Source organism: Culicoides brevitarsis, chromosome 3, assembly GCF_036172545.1.
Source record: "Culicoides brevitarsis isolate CSIRO-B50_1 chromosome 3, AGI_CSIRO_Cbre_v1, whole genome shotgun sequence".
Lineage (NCBI taxonomy): Eukaryota > Metazoa > Arthropoda > Insecta > Diptera > Ceratopogonidae > Culicoides > Culicoides brevitarsis.
Window position 1 is genome coordinate 14,014,313 of NC_087087.1, and position 18,646 is coordinate 14,032,958.

At 23.2% G+C, this 18,646-nt stretch overlaps 1 protein-coding gene across 1 annotated transcript in view; it reads left to right on the forward strand.

Annotated features, from left to right (window-relative positions):
- The window catches only part of LOC134833058 (acetylcholinesterase), a 35,056-nt gene extending 17,527 nt beyond the window's left edge, over positions 1–17,529 (forward strand). The window contains exons 5-9 of the mRNA XM_063847228.1: positions 5,507–5,649; positions 7,733–7,882; positions 15,466–15,632; positions 16,636–16,724; positions 16,782–17,529. Of these exons, the coding sequence (XP_063703298.1) occupies positions 5,507–5,649; positions 7,733–7,882; positions 15,466–15,632; positions 16,636–16,724; positions 16,782–17,008 (776 nt within the window). The 3' untranslated portion in view covers positions 17,009–17,529. The remainder of the gene's footprint in view (positions 1–5,506; positions 5,650–7,732; positions 7,883–15,465; positions 15,633–16,635; positions 16,725–16,781) is intronic.
- The last annotated feature ends 1,117 nt before the right edge of the window (positions 17,530–18,646 follow it).

An 18,646-nucleotide genomic window follows, 5' to 3' on the forward strand; every position in this document is an offset into this window, starting at 1 on the left:
AAACAAAAAAAAAAAAAAAAAAAAAAAAAAATCAAATAAAAAAAACTTAATTAACTTCTTTGGAAAATAAAATTTAAATTTTTAAATTATTTCACATTCAATAAAAATATTTAAATATCTTTTAAACCATTTTCCGAAATATAACTTAAAATTTTTCTCTTATCACGTTAGAACTGTATTTTTTTTATCCTGTTATATAGTTAATTTTCTCCAAAAGTGCAATTTAAATCAACAATTTCCTGAATTTTTTAAAATATTAGCTGCTATTTATTATTGGCATTGAAAATAAAAATTTACTCAAAAATGGTTTTTCCATCATTTCCAAATTGAATACTAAAAAAAATTACTTTTGCACAATACATCAACGTCTATCTCCGAGCAAATGATTGTCAATTTATACTCAAGTTTAATCAAATACAAAGAACGAAAAAAAAAAAATCAAATTCATACAAAATCCCTGTCATAACACTTTCCAATCCCACAGATTCGAATCTGCGTCGCTCGTCGTATCTTTTGTATTTGAGCGCGGTAATTTTGTTTTTTCCGCGTGTTCGCGAGATCATGCCGCAGCTTAAGAGTGAAAAGGTATATCATTAAAAAATAATTACGTGCCAGTTAATTAGATTTTACGCTTCAGAGATCCTCACCTTTAACATTTTCCCGCAAAAAAGCAAATTTTATTGAAAATTTCTTGACGCGAAAATTAAAAATCATTTTATGATCTGCGTGAAGAAAGGAAAAAAAAAGAGAAATGTGTTCAAAGGTCAGATTTTTTAATGGCGCAATGAGTCATTCTGTCGTTTTCTTCGTCTTCTGCACGAAATTTTTCACACAATGTAACAACCTTCAGCGCAAAACAGACGGCAGAAAATGCTCGTGTATGTTTTTCTTCTTGTGTTTGTAGTAAATTATGTAAATAAGGATAACAAATTTTTTGGCGCGTAGTACTATTATGTACTACGAAACAGACTCGTAGAGTACATAACTGTCATTTATTATGTACTACGAAGCAGCTGTGCTCCGTAACTTAATTCCGAGCCACACAACACACACGGAGTCGGTAGTACTATTGTGCAATAGTATGCGTGATTATTTATTTTTTTTGTGTCCCGTAAATATGGGCACGAGTCACTCTCTCTTTCTCTCTGTTGTTGTGTGCTTTGTTTGTTTGCGGGAGGTAGAAATGGTGGCGGCGCGGAGCTAGCGGCATGTATTTATTTACAGGTGAAGCAAAAAAAAAGTAAATTAAAGAAGAAGGAATAGTTTTTGTGTTGAGAGAGAATTTCGTCGTATATTTTCCGAATTTTCCTGAATTTTCCAAAATTTTTCTGAATTTTCCGAGTTTTCTTGAAATTTTTTGTTTTCAATTTATCTCAACTTTTTCAGTCATTCAGAATTTCTTAAAATTTCACAATTATTTAGAATCTTTAGTAAAAGATTTTCCGAAGATTTCTCAATTTTTTTGGTTTTTCCAAGCTTTTCCTGAATTTCCCAAATTTTCTTTAATTTATTTTTTAATTTATCACAACCATTTCAAATATCCAGAATTCCTTCAAATTTCACTATTAATTAGAACCTTTTTCGAAACATTTTCCGAGTTTTTCCTAAATTTTTCCGATTTTTCCAACTTTTCCTAAATTTTTCACTTTTTTTTAACTCTTTGCCTTTATTTGTCAAATTTTTCTTACTTGTTTTTCAATAAATTTTTCAAAATTTAATACTCATTAGAAACTTTTGTAAAAGTTTTCCATGATTTTCCATGAGTTTTTCTTAAATTTTTCTTGATTTTCCAAAAAATTTTTTTAGTTTTTCTTAAATTTTTTTTTATCAATTTTCTTGATTTTCAGAATTATTAATTTTTAAAAAATTTTTTTAAACTCTCAGTTGATTTTAATTAACTAAAAGTTTTAATTTTTATCAATTTTCCAATTTTATAATTTTCTTTGGAATTTTTAGTTTTTTAAATTTTTAAAATATTTAACAAAAATGTCGGAATGCAGCCGGAATGAGTTTTCCTGATTTTATAGGAGAACAAACATTTATAAGTGTCTATTTTTATTATTTAAAAAATTTTTAATCAGCACTCTTTTTAAAATTTATATTTTAAATCCTCTTCAATTTAAATCTTTTTTTTTCTTGAATTTTCTTGTTTTTCCAACAGTTTATAATTTTTTTTAAATTTTCCTGATTTTTCCTATATGATTTTTTTTTCAAATTTTCTTTACTTTATTTTTTTTTAAATTTTCATCGATATTATTTCAATATTAAATTTCGATATTAAATTTTATAAAAAAAATTTCCAAGATTCTAAATTTTCCTGATTTCCCTAAAAATTTTTAGTTTCCATATTTTATAATTTTCTTCAATTCAGGAATTTTTATTAATTTTTAAAATTATTTCTAAAAAATATTTAACTTGGTTGACAAATTTTTCTCTATTTTATGCGATTTTTAAGTTTTCCTAAATTTTCTTTAGTTTTCTTTAAAGATTTTTATTATTTAAAAAATTTTTAATCAACACTCTTTTTAAAATTTATATTTTAAATCCTCTTCAATTTAAATCTTTTTTTTTCTTGAATTTTCTTGTTTTTCCAACAATTTATAATTTTTTATTAAATTTTCCTGAATTTTCCGAATTTTCCTAAATTTTCGAATTTTTCCAACTGATGCATTTTCAGTTTTTTTTTTCTTATATCAAATTTTTTAAGAATTTCTTGTACTTTTGTTTAAGACCATGGAAAACTCAACAATTTTCCATTAAATTTTCCGAAATTTCCCAAATTTTAAAAGTCACAGACAACAAAAAAAAATCTCTTACTATAATTTTTCCTTCAAAATTTGTTAATAATTCCCAACCTGACCACTCTCTAACCTTCCAAAAGCATTTCACGGTCCATCCTACTCACGCGCCATATACAAACAAAACTCCCGTATTCGATCCTTTTTAGCGTGCTTGTGTGAGTGTAGTGAGCGAGAGAATACGATGCGCGCACCAACACAACCATAATTCGGAAAAGAAACAACACTCACTATAGAGTTCAAGGTCGTTAAATATTTTCCCCGTACAGCTGCTACAGAACTACGTATGAGGTATGGCTGTACGGGAAAATACAACTTTTGATAACTATACGAGCGGCGGTCGTATTGGAGACAGATACAGAGCAGAAAAAATGGTCCGAAAGCCAGAAAATTATTCGGAGGAAAATTCCGGGAAGAACTTAATATTTTAAAATGCATTGAAATTCGTGAAAATGTGTGGCATTATGCAAGAGAGAGAGATAAATAAATGCCGATCGATAAAGTGCAATTTTGACATTTCGTTGTCTTCATTAACTTTTTGTTTGGAAATTTTTGACACTTTTCCATAATGTGCGGCGGCATCGACTTCAATTAACGTAATATAAATATTTAAGCAAGAATTACGGCAATAGTGTCTATCTATCAAGCCACAGTGCAAACATCAAGCGACCTACGTGCGGCATAAAAACTACTTAACTGGAGAATTTTATTGTTATTATATCGTTATCATTCGTATTTTTTTTTGCTTTTCTTTTTTTTCGGATAGACAGATAGATAAAAGTTTAGTTTTCTTGCGTTAATATGAAAAGTTGAACGAGTAATCCGAATAATGTGCGGCGCGGCACACGACGACGGACGACGATGATGATGTTAGCCTGCATTTTATCATTTACGTGTCCAACGGGTGTGTGTGGTTGTGAGCGATGAAAGTAAATTACCCCGAAACAGAATAAATCCATGATTTAGACATTTTTGTCACGACATGAATTTTTTATGCTTTATTTCATTAAAAGTTTTATCAAACTTGTGTCTTTGGAATTTTCCTCCCTTTTTTTTTGTCTGATCAGTCATGTCTGAAATATTGGCAAGCAATTCGCGATTTTTATTAAAAAAGATTTGACTGCATTTTGAATTTTCGATATTAATTTTTTTTAATTTTAAAACAAACATTTTTGAAATAAAGTTCGAATTAAAAATTTTCGAAATAAAATTCAAACTAAAAGTTTTTGAAATAAAATTCGAATAAAAAATTTTCGAAATAAAATTAAAATTGAAATTTTTCGAAATAAAATTCGAATTTAAATTTTTCTAAATTTAATTCGAATTGAAAATTTTCGAAATAAAATTTAAATTTTTCGAAATCAAATTCGAATTTAAATTTTTCGAAATAAAATTCGAATTAAAAATTTTTGAAATAAAATTCGAATTTTAATTTTTCAAAATAAAATTTGAATTAAAAATTTTTCGAAATAAAATTTAAATTTTTTGAAATAAAATTCGAATTAAAAATTTTTCGAAATAAAATTCGAATTAAAATTTTTCGAAATAAGAATTTCGAAATAAAATTCAAAACTCGAACCTGAATAATTTTTTTTACATTTTACTTTTAAATTTTTAAAACTATAGAATTTTAAAGAGATTTCGAATTTCCTAAAATATTTCATTTTTTTAAAGTTCATTTGTATAAATTTAATTTTTTTTATGAATTTCGAAAATTTCTATGATGATTTTCAAATTTTCGAAAATTTTTTTTAGGTATTTTGATAATTTTTCATTTCTACTAAAAATTTTATTTAAAAATAATGATTCATTAAAAAATTATTTATTTGTAAATTATTCGAAAATAAGCTCAAAAAAAAAAAAATTAAAATAATTTCGAAATACGAATTTCATGATTTTCGAAAATTTTTCGAAAACTAATTTTTTCTCATTTCTTTTCAATTTTTTGATCTCAAATCTGTAACTTGACCTTTTTACATTCACTAATGATCTCAACACACTTTTTTATCCGCAAAGAAAAAAAATCTCCTTTGATCGCACAACAAAAATGCGAAAAAAGAGAGGAAATTTTAATTAAACATTTATACAATATAATGGAAGGTTACACACTTTTTTCCCTTTTTTCGCATTACAATGCCGCATTATTCATCAGTTTTATTCACTACGAAGATTTTCTTTTTTGCAAAACAAAGAAAGAAATCGGAACAATATAGAAAAAGAAAAGAAAAAAGAATGAAATAACAATAATCAAGACAGCACGATGGAAATCTCTTCCAACAATACTTACGGAGTTATATAAACTAATAATCAACACAAAGTACATTAAAAGGTTAAAAGTTCACCATTTCATGTACGATCTAGGGCTCTTCACTTTTTTTTTTCTGCCACACACTTTTTGTGTTCATATCACCTTTTTTTTCGCTATCATTTCGCGTCTTTACGAGTGTTTCTTTTAATCTAATGCCGTAGAGCCACGTATGCCATGCGAAAAGTACATATGCAAATATGTACATTTACTTAACGACAACGACGACGACGACGACCGACCTGGCAAACATCGTGATATAGTTTTGCTGTTATTATTGTTGTGCGATGTGTTGATAAACGGATGATATGAAAGGAACAAAATACAACAAAAAAAAAGTGGCAACGACAACGGAATGTGTTGTAATAAAAGCGAAAATAATAATCTTCTAACCTCATTTCAGGCACCTACTTTTTGCTGTACGACTTTATTGATTACTTTGAGAAAGAGGGATCTACGGCGTTGCCACGTGAAAAATTTCTGGAAATAATAAATCAAATATTTAGTAAAGCATCCGAACCGGAAAGAGAGGCCATTCGATTTATGGTAAGTTTGTTATTATTGTTATTTTGTTGCAAACCTACCGGTAATTACAATGACAGCGCATTAATTGTTTCACCAAATTGATGACAATTCAATTCATTAACCTCATGTTGTTGTTTATTGTTATCGGTTAATTTGTGTTTCATAATATTTGACCTTTTTGTGATCAATTTTGGGGGAAATTAAGGTTATGTAATAAAAATATGGATGTAGCGCCTCTAGCGGGCATTGAGAGAACTTACGTTATAGATCGAATTTAAAAGGGCGCCATTTTTTTTTTTTTGAAAATATGAATTAAAAAAGAATCAATTATAAAAAATATATTTTTAAAATTAAAAGAGAATATTTTTGTTTCGATTTTTAAATGTTCTAAAATATTTAAAAATAAATCTATATTTATAAATTTTTTTTTGTTTATATGAAATTATTAATTATAATTTTTTTAAAGTTTTGGCGCCTTTTTTCATCTTACAATAAGTTTTCACAATGACCGTTAGAGGCGTTACTTGACATAAAAAAGTTAAATGTTTTGTTTTTGAAAAATTTCCTTTCAAATTTGTATTAAATTCAATGAAAATATCAGAAAATTCTTAATGTAAGAAAATTTAAGAACTCAGTTAATATTAAAAGTTTTCATAAAAAAATATTTTAATTTTAAAAATATTAATTAAAAAAATATTTTATTTTAAATTAAAAAATATTTAAAAAAAATATTTGTAAAGTGTAATTAAAAAATTTCATAAAAAATACAAAAATTGTAAAAATGGGAGTAAGTTAAAACTAAAAATAATTTCAGTTTAAAATAAAATTAATTTAATTAAAATCAAATAAAATTATTTAATTAAAAATTAAAATGAATTAATTAAAAAAAATTTATATTTAAAAATTATTTAATTAAATTAATCAAAATTAATTCATAAAAATTAAAAAATTAAATTAAATAAAATTTATTTAACATTTATTTATTTATTTAAAAATTTTTAGCATTTTCTTTAATTTTTTTTAAATATTGGCGCCTCTTTTGATCTTTCGATAAGTTGACCGTTCACAATGACCGTTAGAGGCGTTGCTTGACATAAAAAAGTTTGTTTTATTTTTTGATTTTTTTTAAAAATAAATTTGTATCAATTTTAATAAAAATGTCTTAAAATTCTCAATGAAAGAAAATTAAAAATTTATGAATTCAGTTAATTTAAAAAGTTTTCATAAAAAAATATTTTATTTTAAATTAAAAAATATTTAAAAAAAAATATTTGTAAAGTGTAATTAAAAAATTTCGTAAAAAATAAAAAATTGTAAAAATGGGAGTAAGTTAAAACTAAAAATTTTAAAATAAAAATTACAAATTAAAATGATTTAATTAAAAAAATAAAAAAAAAATTATTTAATTAAATTAAATAAAAATTAAAAAATTAAATTAAATAAAATTTATTTTACATTTATTTATTTAAAGCATTTTCTTTAATTTTTTTTAATAAATGTTCAAAAATAAAATTTCTTAATAAAAAAATTTGTTTTAATTGAATTAAAATTAATAATTTAATATCAAATAAATTTAATTAAAATAATTAATACAAATAAATAATTAAATTAAAAATATTAAAATTAATAAATAATAAAGTAATAAAAAATTTTTAATTAATTAAGGTTATCAATAAATAAATTAATTAAAATTAAAATGAATAAAAAATATTAAATTTAAAAAAATTAAATAAAAAATATAATTGAATTAAATTAATCAAAATAAATTCATTTCTATGGCTAAAAGCTTGAATTTAATTTTTAATTAATTTAATTTTTTTTAATTAATAATTTTTTTCACCAAAATCTGTAAAATTTTCATTAAAAAAATTAAAATTTTTTTTAATTAATTATTTTTTTAACCAAAATCTGTAAAGTTTTCAGTCAAGATTTAAAAAAAATTAAAATTAAATAAATAGCTAATTAAATTAAATAAATAATATTATACAAAAAATTCGTTAATTGTTCTTAAAAAAATAAATAAATAATAAAAAATAAAATTTACCTAAATAAATTAATTCCCTAAATAAATCAAATAAAATTTTATTTATTTATTTTTTTTCAGTACACAAGCTGGGAAAACAACGACGGCTACCAAAACCAATACCAAATTGGCAAAGCTGTGGGCGATCACTTCTTCATCTGCCCCACGAACGAGTACAGCATCGGCATGGCTGAGCGTGGCGCCAAAGTTCGTTATTATTATTTCACACATGTAAGTACTTTTTAATCATCATTTTGTCGCGTTTTTTCAAAAAAAAAAAAAAATTGAATGATTTATTTTGTGTACGCAAATTTATGACGACGGCGCCTTTGCTAATATCTTGAGTGAGGTTTCTTTACTTACATTTTTTTTCTCTTCTTCTCGAATCGAGCACGATGTTAACAGACACGTCTTCGTTTTTTTCCTGGCTTTGTATTATTACATAAACAAACATGCTGCTGGAGTTTAAATGGATTTTACAAGCGCGTCAATGTCGCGTCGACAATTTTTTTTTCAATTTATCTGATTGGATTTTTATGTGTGTTGAAGGAAAAAAGGAGAAAAATCTGGATTTCGGTTTTGAGGTTATTTTTTTGCATCTAAAAGAGAGGAAAAAAATGTGTGGCCACGAAAAATTTGGCAAAAAAAACATTTAGAGGGCAAATGAACGTTTTTATATAAATAAATGAGCAACTTTTTATGTGTAATTCAAGTAAATAGTGTTACATTGTTGCTCTACATTTACACGAAAAATTCACAAAAAAAAACTGACGACGACTAAAGACCACCCAATATCCGTAATAATTTCTTTCGTCCAACCAAAAAACCAAAAAAAAAAGGAAACAACAAAAAAACTTGGCTACATTTAAATTTTTCCACTCGCTAGACAACTACTTGTAAGAGTCTCGTGAAAATTAATTTGTGTGCGTGTTTGTTGGAATTATTATTATTTTTATTATTATTGCGCTCCGTTTCGCGCTGTACAACGACGACGAGGTAAATATTTCGAGGTACACCGCACATTATTATGTTGTTGTTGTTATATAAGTTTATTGTTGTTATTATTTTTGTTGTTTATATAAAATTTGAGTGCGAGAACGAAGAAGGGGGAGACAACAACATAAAAATGTAAATTGTAAGCGTAATGACACATTATGTTGAATTATCTTGTCTCTCTTTGGTTTTTTTTTGTTTGGCTCGGAATTTGTTTGTGAAACTTGTTGGAGTTTTTTGGCAGATGGTTTAATAAAATGTTTTAGAGATCGAGTGATATGACGAAAAGCAAGGCGTCTCCATTTCCATGGTAAAAGTTTTATGTGGTTTGACATATTTTAAATGGGGAATGCAACAAGTTTAGAGGCGGTTTAGGGAATTTTTAGTTGAGAAAGAATGATTTTTGGTTGAAATTTAAATTTGGATGGTACATTTGGATTTTTTTAGTCGAATGACATAAAAAATGCAAAAAAGTGGTTTTCAATTTAAGAAAATATTTAAAATAATTTTTGAATTTTTTAAAATATCTTAATTTATTTTTTTAAAATAATTATTTATTTATTAATTACCTTATTTAATTATTATTTATTTAATAATTATTTAAAAATTAATAAATTAATTCCTTTTTTAATCTTTTATAATTTTATTACCTTTTAATTAAAAACTATAAAAAATTATTTAAAAAAAAATGTTTCAAATATTAAGCTTTCAAACTTTTTTCTTTATTAAATTTGAAAAAATTAATTAGCATTTATTTTTATTTAAAATAAAAAAAAAATTATAAATTAAATTAAATTAAATAAATAATATATATTAATATTAAATTAAGTATTAAATATTAATATTACATTTTTGATATTTTTTTTTATTTTTTTAATTTTTAATTTAATTTAATTTAATTTATTTTTTAATTTTATAAAATTGAAATTTAACTTTAAAAAAAATTAATTAGTACTATATTTTACTTAAAATAAATTTTTTTAAAAAGAATAAATAAAAAAAAATATTTTAAATAATAAATAAAAAAATCTTAATTAATCAAAAAAAAAAATATTTTTTTTGAATTTGGAAAAGTTAACAATTACAAGTCAAATTTATTTTTTTTCATAGTTTAAATTTTTTATACATTTTTTATTTAATATAAAAATGTGAGAAACATTTGAGACTCTTAAAAATTTTTTATTACAAAAAACAATTAAAAATTAGAAACAAAAATTAGAGTAAAAATTAAAAATTAGAATTTAATTTTATTTTAAATAAAAATTAAAATAAATGAAATTGTTTGATATTAAATTTTTGATAATTATCTAAAAATAAAATTCAAATTGCACTTTAAAATAAAATTTAATAAGTATTATGTTAAAGATCAATTTAAATAATAAATAAAAATAAAATTTTAATTAAATAAAAAAAAAATATTTTACAAAGTAGGTATTTGTTTGGTCAAATTTAATTTTTTTTTATAGATTTTTTATTTAATATAAAAGATGACAGAAACACTTGAGACACCTTAAAAATAAAAAAAAATTATAAAATTTTATTTATTAAATATTTTTTAATTTTTAAATTACAGGATTACAGTAAATATTTCAAAAAATGACAAAAACAATTTTTCTTTACCTAGAATTTAAAAGCAAAATCATTGCCTTTCAAAGAAAACCTTCCATTTTTTCTCGAAAAATCAAACATTTTCCTTATCATTTTTCTAACACAAAAAAAGAACCATTTTCAGATGAAAAAAAATTTTTTTTATTATCGATCTCGGACATGAAACTCCTAAAAAACAAACAACTATCAGTCAAGAGATAAACAAATTTTACACAAAAAAAAGGACAAAAACTAGTCGAACAAAGTTTTTTCACCCATTTATCATGACATTTGATGAATTTTCAGTGTAACACAATATTCTACGCAGCATTTTTTATCTTCTCTCGTTCCACTCGTGCCATTTGAGGAATTCAAAAAAAAAATGTTCATTGTTTGACTGAATGCTGCCACTTTCCGCCCACAAAAATGGTTTGCATGTAAATAAATAACCCAAATACGAATGGACATGACCTTTGTTACGCTTTTTTTTCTCGTTTCTATCTATCTATCTGGCTTTTTACTGCGTGTTTGGGTGTTAAATTTCGATTTTTTTTTGTTGTTTTGACTTTGAACGTAATTTGAGTTTTCCTCTGGGAGAAATCTTTGATCATCATCCACGCAATGATAGGCAAAGGTCAAAAAATTTTCGTTTATTATAGTTTTCTTGACGCGACGTGAACTCGGTGAATTAATTGCATGCGTCTGTGAAATGAATCTGCGCGTAAAAATCGAGGCAGAAAAACAACAAATCAAATATTTTGAACAAACAATTAATTTAATCACCATCCTAGACAAGACAGTGACTATTAAAAATTGAAGAATAAGAAATTTTTATGAGTTTCTATTTGATCGTGAATAAACACACAATAACAAGAGGGAATAATGACTTGATATTATTTTATAAATTTTTTATGTTTATTCAATTGAGAGAGACTTGTAGTAATTTAATTACACCATCATCATCATCGTCGTCGTCGTCGTTCCTCGTCGTTGTCTGCGTTTGGCAGCGCACTTGAATTCAGGCATATGTTGCCGCCATAAATAATTATTATAACAACATTAGTTAAATGTTTCAACAACAACAAAAATTTATTCACATTCATCATCGTACTATTATATTTTTTTTCGTCGTTTTGGCCCCATCGAGACGACGACGCACGACGATGACAATTCAGTCTGCATGTTTTTTCATGTGACAAATTTTATTTGGTCCGCTTGATAAAATGCAGGCCAGCGTATGTTGAGGAGACAAAAGATGTGTATCATCGCATCGCGTCAAAATTGGTTTAGTTTGGTGAATTATTTATGTGAAATTGGGCGAACATCCAACATGTTTTTGGATATTTTTTTGAATTAGAGTGCAAAAATTATTTAAACGCATAATTTTTATTTTTGTATTAAATTGATAATTTTTTTAAAGTATTTGCTTGGTTTGAATTAATTGGAATAGATTTTTAAGAGTTTAATTTTTTTTTTAAATATATTTTTTAAAACTTTTTAATTTTTTTTATTTATTTTTAATTTATTGAATTATTTTCTTATTTTTTTTTTTTTTTTTTCATATTAAAATTAAAGAAATAAATTATAAAAAATTTAAAATTTTTGAAAAATACCTACAATAATTAATTTAAGAGTTAACTTTTTTTCTTTTAATTAAAAGTATTTTTTTTTTAACTTTTTTTTTATTTTTTTAAAGATTTTATTTAATTATTTTTTTTTATTTATTGAAATCCTTTAAAGCTTTATTAATTGATTTTTATCTTATTTTTTTTTTTATTTAAATTAAACTTTTTATTTAATTTTTTTAATTATAATTTTAATTTATTTTTTTTTAAATTTTAGTTTAAATTCAAATTTTAATTTTTTAACTAAAATTCGTTGGTGAAATTTAATTTTTTTCAGTTTTTTTCACTTCGAAATTTTTTTTTAAATCAAAGTTTAAATTCTTATTTATAAAATTATATTTTTTGACATATTTTTTTTTTTTTGTAATTTTTTTTATTTAGTTTTTTATCTGAAGGATTTTATTATTTTTTTAAAAATATAAAAAAAAAGTTTAAAAAAATTGAAAATATTAATCTAAAAAATTTTTGAAGAAAAAAATTAATTTTAAATAAAATATTGACTAAAGTTTTAATTTTTTAATCAATTTTAATCATTAATTTAATTTTATTTTAAAAAAATTTTTAATTTTTTTTTTTATTTTTCACATTAAAATTTATGGTTAAAAATTCATGAAAACTCGTTTAAAATTTTTAAAAATTAGTTCATAATTAATATAACTTAATATCATATTTGCATTAATTAATTTTAGTGATTTTTTGACTAAATATGACATAAAAATTTAAAATAATTTATTACCTACTGTAAATTTTTTAAATTTTTAAATCTGTTAAAAATGACAGCAATTCTGAACAAAAATTCGAAATTTTTTTTTTAAATATTTTAATAAAAATAAAATATATTTTAAAATACTGAACAAAATAAACAATAATTGTATACATTTGTTTTACAAAAAAAATAAATAAAAATAATTTAAAAAAAATTGAATTAAAATAATATAAAAATTAAATTAAATAAAATAAAAATTTAATTAAATAAAAAAAAATTATTTTTTTTCATATTTTTTAGAATAATTTTTTTAAATAAATTAATTTTTATTAATTTAATTTAATTTATTTATTTTTTTTAAATTCAATAAAATAAATTTTATTTTTTCAATTTATTTATTTATTAAAATAAATTAAATTAATGATCAATTTTACTTCTTAAAACTTAAAGTAAAATTTTAATTTAAAAAATCCTTAAATCCTTGCAACAAGAATCTAATAATTTCCTCGTAATCCATTTAACTACATGACGGAAAATTTCCCTGTGTGAATTAGATACAAAGTACATTGCATCACAAATTACTCAAAACCACTTTTCAACGATTCCCGGAAAATTTGTCCAACTATTCATGTGCGATAATATGTAACATGATGAATTTATGTTCATTGATTTTTTGCCATTTTACTCTCGTACGTCTCCTCGTAGCTTTATGTTAGTAATAGAATTACATGCGTTCGGAAATTCATTTCTTGGGTACACGAATGCAATCCTTAATGACTTTAGTGTAAAAGTTATTAAGACATTTCTCGTTTGTCCTTCAAATATCTGGATATCGTGTTACTTGAGTTCGAACTTGAGCTTGTGTTACGTGAAACTTTTTTGTTGAAAAAAAAAAATTTTTTTTTTCGTTCCTTTTTTCAAATGAAAATTCAATGAAGGTCAAGTGTCTTGGCACAACAGACAGAAATTTATTAAAAATTTCTTTGAACTAATCAGAGTTATGTTAATTATAAATTATATCAAAAACCAAAATTGTCTGCAAACTTTTTCTTTTTTCTGAATAAAATATTATTTTTTATATTGATTTTATAATTTGACAAAAAAAAAATGCGGAAGTTTTTTTTTCGCTGTTAAAAAAATGTTCGAAGCTAATGCATTAAAATATTTATTATTTCGTATTGATTGATTGTTATAAATTATTTCAACGGAAGAACGGTGTGGCAAAGAGGAATCCTGATAGACAATTAATATTTTACGTTTTTATATTACCGCATTTCGAAGAAAAATAATATGGAAGAATTTGTGTTTGAAATCATACGTTGGAATTTTTAAAATGTGCATTGGGAAAAAATAAAAAATGTGAACTAGGACGAAAAACTTAATTTTTAACTTGGATGCAATTCTTAGCCTTCAACATTTTTAGTACATTATGATAAAAAAAATATTTTAATGGCGAAGAAATTTAAAATAAAGGTTAAAAATTTCAAATGTGCATTGGGTCAACATTTTTTGTATTGAAATTAATAAAAATTAAAGTAGAAATCAAAATTTACACAGAGAAAGGGTTTTTGAAGCTGAAAATTAAAAAAAACTTTTTAACAAATTTCGTTTTTCCATTAGGATGTAATTTTAAAATGTGCATTGGGAAAAAAATTAAAAATGTAAACTATGAAGAAAAATTTGAATTTTTTTCTTGGAACGAATTTTAAAATGTGCATTAGGATAAAAAAGTAATTTTAAGCGCAAAGAAATTTGAAATAACTTAGGTTTAATATATAAAATGTGCATTGGGACAAAAAATTTTGTACGTAATTTAAGGATAATTAAAGTAAAATTCAAAATCAACCCTGAGAAAAAAAATTAACTTTAAAAATTTAAAACAAATTTTGATTTTTTATAAAGATAAAATCCTAAAATGTGCCTTGGGACATAAAATAAAAGTTTGCAGCAAAAATAAATCTGAAATTTTTGAGGATTGATATGAAAAGTGTGCATTGGGACAATATTTTAAGTCAATTAAAATCAAAACGGAATTCAAAATTTGCACTGGGATGAAAGTTTTAACTATGGAAAAAAAAATTTAATTTTCATCAAGAAGAAGTAATTTTAAAATGTGCATTGGGACAAAAAAAATGAAATTTAAATTGAACAGACTACTTAAAATTTGAACTGGGTCGAAATTTTAAATGTGCATAGGGACAAAAATTGCATTGGGACAACAATTTAAAATATACAATGGGATGATAATTACTTTATAGACATTTATAAATGTGCACTGGGCTCTAAGAGATTCTTCAACATAAAAATACGCGCCATTCTTTCAATGAAAATTTTTAACATTTTTTATACCTGCGAAAAAAAGTATTATAAAAAATATTGATTTCACGTCGATTTCAAGTGATTCTTTTTCGGGTTGCGGTAAAAAAAATAATGAACGTGTCCTAAAAAAAAAAATTGCACGTGATTTTCAGGAAATATTAATCAATGCCCTCGATCGATAACTAATCGTAAGAGAAACAAAATGAAAAAAAATTCAGACAAAAATGATAATTATTATTATGATGTTACTGTCATGTCATTTATATTAACAACAAGTTAATGTTCACGAAAAAAAAGAGCAGGTAATTGACACTTGGAAATTATTCATGACTATTTATATTGACAGACGGTTTTTTCCTCTATTTTCTCCTTATCCTCGCACACCTTATGTAACAAAATGTCAATGTCGGTTCTTTGATTGATTTTAAGTTGATTTTTTGTACCTTTGTTGTGTCTTCGTCGCATTCTACGCGAGAATATGAGACGGGGGGGGCGGCAATAAATCATTCAAATTTTTCGTTGTTTGTTTCGAAGGTTTTGTTATTTACTGTTCTTGACTCACTTTCTTTCGTTTTTCCTTACAGAGAAGCAGCACAAGTTTGTGGGGCGAGTGGATGGGCGTTTTGCATGGCGACGAAGTCGAATACGTGTTTGGGCATCCAATTAACGATACGGCGACGAAACATCGGCAAAACGAACGGGATTTGAGTCGAAGGATTGTGAAGTCTGTCAGTAATTTCGCGAGAACTGGGTAAGTTTTTAGCTCGTGCCACCGCGCGTTATGTAATATAATTGAGGGCGAATTATTACTCTCAAGGACATGAGTTTTACTTGTTTGTTGGTAGTTTACGTGGTTTTGTTACTTATTTCGGGTCAACTGATTTTTTTTTATGAAAATTTTAGTTTAATTTTTTTTGTTTATAAATTTTTATTTTTTACAATTTTAAAGGAAAACTACTAAATAAATATCTTGAATAATTTTTTTACATTAAATTTTTAAAATTATATTTAATAAAAAAAAAATCACTTAAAATTAAAAATTTTATTATTTTTTTTTGTTTAACAAACTGTGGTTTAATTTGCAAAAAAAAAATCAAAGTAAACATTAAAAAAAATTAAAAAGAATAAAAAATAAAAACATTTAAAGTAAAAATTAATTTTTTTTACTGTTAACCTGTTAAAGTTATAAAAAAATTAAACATAATTTGATAAAATTTAATTTTTTAATTCTAGTTTATTTAATTTTATTAAATTTTTATTATTTAAGGAATTAATTAATGCAATTTAAAATTAATTATTTAGTAATTTATTTTTTTATTTATTTAATTATTTTTTTTTTTTATTTTAGTTAAAAAAATAAAATATTAATTAAAAATAAATTTATATTAATATAATATTTTTATTTAAAGTTTCAGAGAAAAATATTTTTTTAATTAATTTTTTCATTTATTTTAATTAAAATAAAAATTTCTTCAAAAAATTATTTTTATTTATTTATTTAAAATATTTTATTTATTAATAATAAATTTATTTATTTTAATTTAATTAAGTAATATATTTAGACTTTATTTATTAATAAATTTAATTAAAAAAAAATTAAATTTACAATCAATAAAAATTTTTACGAGCGAAAACAGTAGTGAGACGAATAAAATTGATAAACATATTTGAGACGATCAAAAATGATAAAACGCCTCTAGCGGTCGATAGTAAAACTAATTTATTTTCAAATATTTCTTCTTACCTTTTTCCAGTAACCCTGCACTCGATGGTGAACATTGGCCTCCATACACAAAGGATAATCCAATTTACTACATCTGGAACGCCGAAGACGATATTAGAGGTAATTTTTTTAAATTTCTTGATTTTTTTTCGATTTTTTCAAAAAATATTTTTTTAGCTGATCGATATGGTCGCGGTCCAATGTCCGCCGAATGCGCTTTCTGGAACGATTATCTTCCGCGATTACGTGCATGGGCCGACACAACGCCCCAAAGTCTTCAGTGCGACATTACCAGTGAGCCAATTAACGGAAGTGATCCCAATATGGCAATGATGACGTCACAATCCTCCGTTACTTATACATTATTACTCGCAAGTGCATACCAAGTTGTTCAACTGTGGTAAATTAATTTAATTTTAAAAAATTTTTTTTTTTGCAAAAATAATTTTTTTACTAAAAAATAATATTTAACACGCTAAAATATTTAAGAAAAAACGCTTGCATAAATGATGAAAAAAAAAATAGTTTAAGAATTAAATTAACTCAAATTAAAAAAAAAATGGCAAAGCTTTGTTGGATGTTGTCTCGTAGTGAAAACATAACGCTTTCCATGTTTAAAAGCAAACCAAAACATATCAAGTAGAACCTTTTTATTTTTAATCATAATAAAATAAAATTAGCAAGTAAGACATGAACCTGCAACAAAACATATCAAAGAAGAAAAAAATGTAAAAAAATCGATTAGATAGAGAAACCAAAGAAATACCCCGAAATGGAAAAAAAGTCTCAACGGCTCTCAAACAAAATATGCCTTCAGAACATTAGATTTCTACGAGAGACAAGAAAAAAAAGTATATAATAAAACCCCGCAAAAAAAAAAATTTGTAAGCCTACCAAAAGGCTCTAAAAAGAATAAATATTGAAAAGTGACCACAAATTAAATAAAAATTAATTATTAATTTTTTTTAAATATTTTTTTCTGAGCAATATAAAAAAACTTCTAAAAAAATAATAATTCAATAAAAAAAATATTTATTTTATTTTTTAATTAATTAAATTATTATTTATTTAATTATTTATTAAAAATAAAAAAAAAATAACTAAGAAACAACAAAAATTCTATACACACAAAATTATGGCCTTTTTCTAAAAAAAAACAAACAAAAATTAATTAATATAAAAAAATTGTTTCATTTTATAAAAATAAAAGAATTTAAATAATAACCAAAAAATTTTATAAGTATACAAAAAAAATAAGAAAAAAAAGAAAATTTGCACAACAACATAATTTTTCTATCAAAATCAACATATCATATCAACAAGTAAAGTCTATATATATATATATTAAAAAAATACGTACACACACTCACAGATGTCTAGACAACTAGTATCAACATGAAACCTCTAAACATGAATATATCAATACATAATAAATATAATAAAATACAAAAAAAAAAGTTGTAATAGTTCTAGAGCAAACAAAAACTTATGATGATAAATAATCAGCTTTTTATATGAATCATATATAAAAAAAATATTATTAATACAAGGAAAATATTTAGAAAGTTTCGTTTTTTTATAAAAAATATAAGAACGACAAAAAAGTGTGAATTTGTGTAAATTAACGTCTATGAAAAAAAAAATAACACAACGTAGCTAGGTATCATTATATTATCTATATATCTCAGTATACACATGACTGAATATAATGAAACATATATAAATAGAAACGCACGCTTTATCCATCTGTCCTGTCCTGTGTCTGGACTAAAAAACTATAAAATGTGTAGAAACCTTTTCGTAGACACAGTAAAAAACGTATACTGAAGCCTAATAAAGTTATATACAATACATATCAATATTGTTATATATGAGTAATAATAATAATAAATAATATATAATGATAAAATATGCACATTTATTATCAATCAAACTTTTTTGTACAAGTCCATCATAAAAAAAAAGAATCAATGTAATGAACTAAATATATATCGAGATTATTTTTTGAGTAGAAACCAGCTGGCTGGCTAATTCTGTGTGTT